Source organism: Rhinopithecus bieti, unplaced genomic scaffold, assembly GCF_001698545.2.
Source record: "Rhinopithecus bieti isolate Rb0 unplaced genomic scaffold, ASM169854v2 scaffold_18354, whole genome shotgun sequence".
NCBI classification, from domain to species: domain Eukaryota; kingdom Metazoa; phylum Chordata; class Mammalia; order Primates; family Cercopithecidae; genus Rhinopithecus; species Rhinopithecus bieti.
Genome location: NW_016809835.1, coordinates 3,265,375 through 3,275,397, shown reverse-complemented (window position 1 = coordinate 3,275,397; position 10,023 = coordinate 3,265,375). Strand labels below are relative to the sequence as shown.

Here is a 10,023-nt window from a genome sequence, read left to right as displayed (position 1 = left end):
GTCTCGCTCTTGTCCCCAGGCTGGAGTGTGATGGCATGATCTCGGCTCACCGCAACCTCCGCCTCCCGGGTTCAAGCGATTCTCCTGCCTCGGCCCCTCTGAGTAGCTGGGATTACAGGCGCCTGCCACCATGCCCGGCTAATTTTTTGTATTTTTAGTAGAGATGGGGTTTCACCATGTTGGCCAGGCTGGTCTCGAACTCCTAACCTCAGGTGATCCACCCACCTCGGCCTCCCAACGTGCCAGGATTACAGGCGTGAGCCACCGCGCCTGGCAATACTGCTAATTTTTAAAAAGCCAAGTAGTAAAGAACATATATAGTATTATAACTTTTAAGTAAGAAGAGCAAATGAGAACACAAACATGTATCTGCTTATCTTTAATTAAAAAAAAAAAAAACTACAGAAAGGATAATTAGAACACAATAAAGTTGGTTACCTACAAGGAAGGGCACAGGAAAGAGGAACACTTCTCTGAATATGCTTTTGTGGTTAGATAAAGGAATATTTGAAATTTGGGGGCAATATATACTTAAGTATTTAGAGACAAAGGGCCAGAATATATTTAATTTGTGCTCAAATGGATCAGAAAAAACATTATACACATATAAACACATGCACAAATATAGAGAGAATGCAAATATGACAAAAATAAAGGGCATACAAGTGTTCTTCATATGATTTCATTCTTGCCATTTTGTAAGTTAGAAATTATTTCCAAATTAAAAAAAAAAATTAATGGAAAGAAAAGGCTGCCAAGGAATTGCAGCAAAAATCCTTTTACTGGTAAGGTATTTTATTCTTCTAATCACTTTCTAAAGCTCAGCAAGAAAGATAAGAAGAACTGTGAAGGCAGGCACAACCCAAGGTTAGGGAGAACTAAGTGCGGCATTTATGTGACTATCACTTCCAGACTAATCAGTCTACCGTAGCTAGCAGTGAGTTAACAGATGAAATTAAAAACCAGAAATAAAAAATCTAATGTAGGGTGAAGAGCAGATTCTACAGATAAAAAGATGACAAAGGCCATGTTTTAACACTGAAGGTAGAACATTTTCTCTTTCTACTGCTTGCTAATATGCAAACATCACTTTAAAATACTTTAAAAATAAGGAAACTTTGCTAATCGTGAATCTTTTAGAAATCAGAATGAAAGGTTTTTTCAAAATACTTTGTCCCCATTCCAAGTACCCTAGAAACACACCAGGTATTTAGTCTCCTGGAGGTTCTATCTCAAATTTAACAATGGACTACTTTAAATTTGTTTAGAATACACTATTTGTTTAGAATACACTATATAGCACAATGTAATAATTTAATAACACCAAGCTGTTTTCTATATGGCTGAGTAAGCAGCTTTTGGACCAACCTCCTGCAGATTACAACGATAAATTCTGATCAAAACACATCAACAGGCCAGGCATGGTGGCTCAGGCCTATAACCCCAGCATTTTGGGGGGTCAAAACAGGAGGATCACTTGAGGCCAAGAGTTCAAGACCAACCTGCTCAATATAGCAAGACCTTGTCTCTACTCAAAAATTTAAAAATTAGCTGGGTGTGGTGGCACATGCCTGTATTCCTAGCTACTTGGAAGGCTGAAGCAGGAAGGATCACTTGAGCCAAGGAGTTCGAGGCTGTGGTAAGCTAGGATTGTGCTACTGCACTCCAGCCTGAGCCACAGATCAAGAACCTAGCGCTATTAAAAACAAAACAAAACAAAAAACACCATAAACAACTATCTGGAGGTAATGGAAAATGACCTAGAGCCCCCACTAAAATAGCTCTACAAAGTGAATCAATGAAAAACTCTATAAAGTCAAAATGTAATTCTAAAAAAAGGTTCAAATAACCTACACAAAGGCAAGAAAAAAGCAAAGTAAAACAAAAAACAGAGGAACAAACAGAAAACAAAAATAAAATGGCAATCTTAAAATCTGACAATATCATTACATATAAATGGTCCAAACATAGCAATTAAAAGGCAGAGATTGGCAGAATGGATTTTTAAAAACATAATCCAACTATCTGCTGTCTACAAGAAACTTCAAATATAACAATACAGTTAGGCTGAAAGAAAAAGGATGGAAACAATTATACCAGGCAAACATGAATAACAACAAAGGGTAAAAGAGGATGTCTTAATATTAGATAAGGTAGATTTCATAAAGAAAATTATCAGGGTCAGAGAGGAACATTATGTCCACACAAAAACCTGTAAACAATTGTTCACAGTAACTTTAATAGCCAAGAATTGAAAAACAACTAAAATATCCTACAATGGATGAGTGGTTAAACAAACTTTAGTACATCCAAAACAAGGACTACTACTCAGCAACAAAAGATAAACTATTCATATGTACCACAACCTGGATAAATCCCCAAAGAACTGTGCTGAGTGGAAAAAAGCCAACCTCAAAAGCATACATATTGTATGATTTCACTTATAGAACAATCTTGAATTGACAAAATTATAGGAATGAAGAAAAGGTTAGTGGCTGCCAGAGGTTAAGGAAGGTGTAAGGAAAAGTGGCTGTAAAAGGGCAACCAACATGAGAGATTGTTGTGGTACTGAAAATGTCCTGTTTTGACTGAATTAGTGTCAATATTCCAGTTGTGATACTACATGACAGTTTTGTAAAATGTTAGTGTCAGGAGGAAGGGGTAACAAGTACACAGTACTGTTATGTACACCATCTTTGCAACCTTCCATGCATCTTTATTTCAAAATAAAAGTTTTCTTAAAAGCAGTGATTCTCAGTGTACTATCTTTTTACTGCTAGAACTATTCATAGAAACCTGATATTAATAAAAGCTTACACATTACCTGTGTTCATCTTTACCCATTCAATCCATGATTTCTATATTAGGGCCTATACAGCTGGAGTGAAGCCCTAGGTCAAAAGCAGTATGAACAAGAATAGAACAGGCAACTTCACCCATCAATCTTAAAGACAGTTGTTTACTCTGGCTAAAGTGGTGGTGGCAATGTAAAAAATACATACCAGAATGGAGCTCAAGAAACAAGAGTAAATGAAATGTTTCTTAATTTCTGTTTGGAATGGGGACATAGGCCAAAACCAAAAAAAAAGTAAAAAAGAGCAATTATACTTCCTTGGCTAACTTTCAAAACATGCAATTGCTAAAAATAATTTTTTTAATTACACGGACCTTTAAAGAAAGGAATAAGAAATGAACAATAATTTCCCTACTAGGATAGCTTATTGATGTTTTAAAAAATAATTAGCAAGAGGAAGCCATGAATAGGCCATAAGTTATTATTTATAAGCTACAAATAAAAGAAAATAACAAGCCTGGACAACACAGTGAGACACCGCCTCTACCAAAAACGAAAAAACATAGCCAGGCATGGCGGTATATGCCTGTGTTCCCAGCTACTCAGGAGGCTGGAATGGGAGGAACACTTGAGCCTGGGAGGTCAAGGCTGTAGTGAGCTACGATCGTGCCACTGAACTCCAGCCTGGGTGACTGTATTTGTCTGTTCTCACATTGCTATCAAGAACTATCTGAGACTGGGTAATTTATAAAGAAAAGAGGTTTAATTGGTTCACAGTTCCACAAGCTGTACAGGAAGCATGGCTAGGGAGGCCTCAGGAAACTTAAAATCATGGCGGAAGGCAAAGAGGAAGCAGGCACGTCTTACATGGCCAGAGTAGGAGGAAGAGAGTGAAGAGGGAGGTAATACACACTTTGAAACAACCGGATCTGGTGAGAACTCACTCACTGTCACGAGGACAGCGAGGTGGAGATCCATCCCCTGACCCAATTGCCTCCCACCAATCCCCTCCTCCAACACTGGGGATTACAATTTGACAACAGATTTGGGCAGGGACCCAAATCCAAGTAACATCAGCCACAGAGCAAGACCCCATCTCAAAATAAAATAAGTAAAAAGAGTCTCCTTTCTCTACTGACCATTGCAATTCTTGGCCCCAATGGTATCCACAATTAAAGTGTCTTGTAACTCATTCTTCTAAAATAAAGATAACACATATATCCACATATTTATATTCTATTTTAAAACAGCAATCACTTAAAAGATCATACTTGTTTTATTTAGTAAGTTCTTTCCATATCAGCAGATACAGATCAACTTAACTCTTTATAATATCTATTACCCCACCAATTTATTTAACCAGTTCCCATTTTGATGGATTCTTTGGTGTTTCCAGTTTTTTGCTAATACAAACAATGTTGAAATAAATATCTATCTCTCCCTCACTTTCTATGTATGCATGAATCTTAAGTGTGTGTGTGTGTACATACATATATATTTTATATATGTGTGTATATGTATACACACATACACCAATACAATGTGCGTGTGTGTGTGTGCGTGTGTAAAGTTTTGTTACTATAACTGTAACAGTAAATTCCTAGCAGGGAGATAGCATGGTCAAAATGAACTCACACTTCTTATTTGGGGCAATACTGCCAAACTATCCACAAGATGGACAGTGTCAATTTACATTCCTACCAATAGTATGAGCGTATCAAAACCTTTGCTGGCCAGGAACAGTGGTTCACACCTGTAATCCCAGCACTTTGGGAGACTGAAGCAGGAAAATGGCTTGAAGCCAGGAGTTCAAGACCAGTCTGGGCAACACATCCCCAACTCTACCAAAAAAAAAGTTTAAGAAATTAGCTGGATGGTGACATGTGCCTACAGTCCCAGCCACATGGAAGGCTGAGGCAAGAATATCGCTTAAGCCCAGGAGTTCAAGGTTACAGTGAGCTGTGATCACACAACTGCACTCAAGCCTAAGCAACAGAGTGAGATGTTGTTTCTAAATTAAAAAACAAAAAATTAAATTAAAAGAAATTTCCCAATATGATTAGACACTATAGTAAATTCATTCTAATTTGCACCAGAAGAACACCACTATTTTGAGCAATATTTATTACGGTTATCACCACTTTTATTTCTTTTATGAAAACTGAGCATTTTATCCTATCCCCTTTTCCTACTAGGCACCCACTTACTTTTGTATTGATTTGCATATAAACTCCATAAATGAAAGCAATTAGCCTGTCACATGTCTTGCAAAGATGCTCTGCCAGTTTGTCTCTGATGATTCAGATCCTTTTATATTTTTTCTAGTTTTATATATTTTCATTTCTACACAGTCAAATTTATCAATTGCTTCTTATCCAGTATTAGAATTTTGTATTCTCTTTTGTATTCTGGATAAGTACTAAGTAAAGTTCAAAACTGGATAATATTATCATTATAAAATAGTATTAATTAGTTACTGAATTAAAATGTTTTATTTAAAGGGAATATATATAAACTAAAACATGAAGTATTAAAGTTGCATTTAATTTTACAATCATCATTTTAATGCTACAAATAATTCAGAAATAAAATGCATAAAATAATGCAGAAATAAAATGAGTACTAAAGTTATTGCCAAACACATCTGCTGCTTTTCATTAATTAGTTAACCAAGGGTATCAAACAAAGTAACCAAGTGGTAAGGCAAACGTTATAACTCCAAAATACACTGATGATTTTAACCCCATAACTCATTATGTCTATTTCTTATTTTCATATAAATTCATTAAATAATAATTGTATTTTAAAGCCAAAATATAAAACAAAATACTAATTTATCTTAGTTAAGTAACATAAAATACAGTGTTTCACAAAATATTTTAGTTATTTTGGTACACTATGATGCTGTAAAAGATCAATGTTTTGGATCAAAGGAAACAATAGTTATGCAGGCAGGAACAATAAGCAAAGGAAAGAGATTGAAAATCCTATACTTATCAACATGAACGGTATCTAATGAACAGTTTGAAAATATGCCCATCTATACATTACTTAACAACATTTGGTAAATCTACTCTTTCACTGTAACCACAGGGAGCTCCATTTGATGTCTTCTTTAATTACACATAAAGAAATACATTTAATCAAGAAATATAAGCAACCCTTCTTTAAAATAAAACAAAAGCACAGAAAAGTACTGACCATGGTTCTTGTTGCTGTTATTTCTAAAATGACAAGCTCTCAAATGAAACTCAAATGCATACACAATGTTGTATTTTAATAGATCTAAGAATACATTAGTAAGAACACGACATTTTAAAATAAAGTATACAGATTTGATTTCTGGCATGTTTCCCGAGAAAAGCAGTATGATATGGCACCACTCCAATTTTAAAAGTGAAATGTCCCACTTTTCAAAGGTGGTTAGAAATACTTTCTATTTAATAGGAAAGCATCTGGCAATGTAAATCCAAAATACATCTGTAAAATAATTTTAATAGTGAATTTACAATATGATGGTATTTTCTTGGAAAGACTGGTAACAACTCAACTCAAATACGTTAGGTTTGTCCTAATGAAAATAACTAATTTAAATTGTTTATATCAAAGTTAAATCTACTTACCAGTGAATCTGCATCAGGGCATTCACTATTAAAACAAAATATCAGAAATATTCAATAATTAGAATTGTCTGNTTCTTGGCCCCAATGGTATCCACAATTAAAGTGTCTTGTAACTCATTCTTCTAAAATAAAGATAACACATATATCCACATATTTATATTCTATTTTTAAAACAGCAATCACTTAAAAGATCATACTTGTTTTTATTTAGTAAGTTCTTTCCATATCAGCAGATACAGATCAACTTAACTCTTTATAATATCTATTACCCCACCAATTTATTTAACCAGTTCCCATTTTGATGGATTCTTTGGTGTTTCCAGTTTTTTGCTAATACAAACAATGTTGAAATAAATATCTATCTCTCCCTCACTTTCTATGTATGCATGAATCTTAAGTGTGTGTGTGTGTACATACATATATATTTTATATATGTGTGTATATGTATACACACATACACCAATACAATGTGCGTGTGTGTGTGTGCGTGTGTAAAGTTTTGTTACTATAACTGTAACAGTAAATTCCTAGCAGGGAGATAGCATGGTCAAAAATGAACTCACACTTCTTATTTGGGGCAATACTGCCAAACTATCCACAAGATGGACAGTGTCAATTTACATTCCTACCAATAGTATGAGCGTATCAAAACCTTTGCTGGCCAGGAACAGTGGTTCACACCTGTAATCCCAGCACTTTGGGAGACTGAAGCAGGAAAATGGCTTGAAGCCAGGAGTTCAAGACCAGTCTGGGCAACACATCCCCAACTCTACCAAAAAAAAAGTTTAAGAAATTAGCTGGATGGTGACATGTGCCTACAGTCCCAGCCACATGGAAGGCTGAGGCAAGAATATCGCTTAAGCCCAGGAGTTCAAGGTTACAGTGAGCTGTGATCACACAACTGCACTCAAGCCTAAGCAACAGAGTGAGATGTTGTTTCTAAATTAAAAAACAAAAAATTAAATTAAAAAGAAATTTCCCAATATGATTAGACACTATAGTAAATTCATTCTAATTTGCACCAGAAGAACACCACTATTTTGAGCAATATTTATTACGGTTATCACCACTTTTATTTCTTTTTATGAAAACTGAGCATTTTTATCCTATCCCCTTTTCCTACTAGGCACCCACTTACTTTTTGTATTGATTTGCATATAAACTCCATAAATGAAAGCAATTAGCCTGTCACATGTCTTGCAAAGATGCTCTGCCAGTTTGTCTCTGATGATTCAGATCCTTTTATATTTTTTCTAGTTTTATATATTTTTCATTTCTACACAGTCAAATTTATCAATTGCTTCTTATCCAGTATTAGAATTTTGTATTCTCTTTTGTATTCTGGATAAGTACTAAGTAAAGTTCAAAACTGGATAATATTATCATTATAAAATAGTATTAATTAGTTACTGAATTAAAAATGTTTTATTTAAAGGGAATATATATAAACTAAAACATGAAGTATTAAAGTTGCATTTAATTTTACAATCATCATTTTAATGCTACAAATAATTCAGAAATAAAATGCATAAAAATAATGCAGAAATAAAATGAGTACTAAAGTTATTGCCAAACACATCTGCTGCTTTTCATTAATTAGTTAACCAAGGGTATCAAACAAAGTAACCAAGTGGTAAGGCAAACGTTATAACTCCAAAAATACACTGATGATTTTAACCCCATAACTCATTATGTCTATTTCTTATTTTTCATATAAATTCATTAAATAATAATTGTATTTTAAAGCCAAAATATAAAACAAAATACTAATTTATCTTAGTTAAGTAACATAAAATACAGTGTTTCACAAAATATTTTTAGTTATTTTGGTACACTATGATGCTGTAAAAGATCAATGTTTTTGGATCAAAGGAAACAATAGTTATGCAGGCAGGAACAATAAGCAAAGGAAAGAGATTGAAAATCCTATACTTATCAACATGAACGGTATCTAATGAACAGTTTGAAAAATATGCCCATCTATACATTACTTAACAACATTTGGTAAATCTACTCTTTCACTGTAACCACAGGGAGCTCCATTTGATGTCTTCTTTAATTACACATAAAGAAATACATTTAATCAAGAAATATAAGCAACCCTTCTTTAAAATAAAACAAAAAGCACAGAAAAGTACTGACCATGGTTCTTGTTGCTGTTATTTCTAAAATGACAAGCTCTCAAATGAAACTCAAATGCATACACAATGTTGTATTTTAATAGATCTAAGAATACATTAGTAAGAACACGACATTTTAAAATAAAGTATACAGATTTGATTTCTGGCATGTTTCCCGAGAAAAAGCAGTATGATATGGCACCACTCCAATTTTAAAAGTGAAATGTCCCACTTTTCAAAGGTGGTTAGAAATACTTTCTATTTAATAGGAAAGCATCTGGCAATGTAAATCCAAAAATACATCTGTAAAATAATTTTAATAGTGAATTTACAATATGATGGTATTTTTCTTGGAAAGACTGGTAACAACTCAACTCAAATACGTTAGGTTTGTCCTAATGAAAATAACTAATTTAAATTGTTTATATCAAAGTTAAATCTACTTACCAGTGAATCTGCATCAGGGCATTCACTATTAAAACAAAATATCAGAAATATTCAATAATTAGAATTGTCTGCTAATTATGCTTGTTTAAAGTCTTTACTTTGGTACTTAAAACATAGCTTTTATTTAAACTCTACAAAAAATATTTAGAGAAATGAAACCACGAAGATTAAAACAAACCAAATCATTTTAAAATTCAAAAAAGGCATTCTTATACCCATACCATCTGACAAAATAAAAAACAAATACCTTACAAGTATTCCTTTTTTCTATCAGCTTACATTATGCTTTAAGAGCTTATAAGTATTCTCAAACCTATTTTCAAAAGTAATTCTTTTCCATGAATATACTCACACATCATTGACTTTAAAAAAAAAGTCAATATTAAGTGGCAAGTAGTCTGAAAACCTAAAACTACTGGAAAAAATACAATTTTTAAACACGTCAGTTTCATTTGAAGTACTTTCCATAACTTAGTATACACAAAAGTCAAAACTAGTTTTTTCCAAATATACTGAGTAGACTTCCAGTTGGATGACTTTCTTATGTAATGTAATATGTAGTTGAGAACTGAAATTCTATCATTTAACTGATAAACAAGCATTGAATTTGCAAATACACTAGTGAAAAGTATTATTTAAAATGTAAAACTAAAACATAAAGAAGACCTAAATACGTACAACTAAGGACAGTGGGGTCATAAAAAATGAGGTTGGATAGAAGTATTTCCATGTATGCACTCTAACATAAATTCACAAACAAAACTTAAGAGCGCAGATTTAAAAGGCTTTTGGACCTTTAAGTAATGACAGTTAAGGCACATAATGCAGGCTGAACATCCCTAATCCAAAAATCTGAAATCCAAAGTGCTCCAAAATCTGAGACTTTTTGAGCACTAACAAGATGCTCAAACAAAATGTTCATTGGAACATTCTGGCTTTGGGATTTTTGGTTTAGGAATGCTCAACTGGATGTATTCTGCAAATACTTCAAAATCCAAAAAAATCTGAAATCCAAAACACTTCTGGTCTCAAGCATTTC

General features: G+C 33.5%; 1 protein-coding gene across 2 annotated transcripts in view; it reads right to left on the bottom strand.

Moving 5' to 3' along the window:
* Positions 1-10,023, bottom strand: part of FCHO2 (FCH and mu domain containing endocytic adaptor 2) — a 128,151-nt gene that overhangs the window by 47,396 nt on the left and 70,732 nt on the right. For both annotated transcript variants that reach the window (XM_017890628.1, XM_017890629.1), the window contains exon 10: positions 6,418-6,442. In XM_017890628.1, the coding sequence (XP_017746117.1) occupies positions 6,418-6,442 (25 nt within the window). The remainder of the gene's footprint in view (positions 1-6,417; positions 6,443-10,023) is intronic.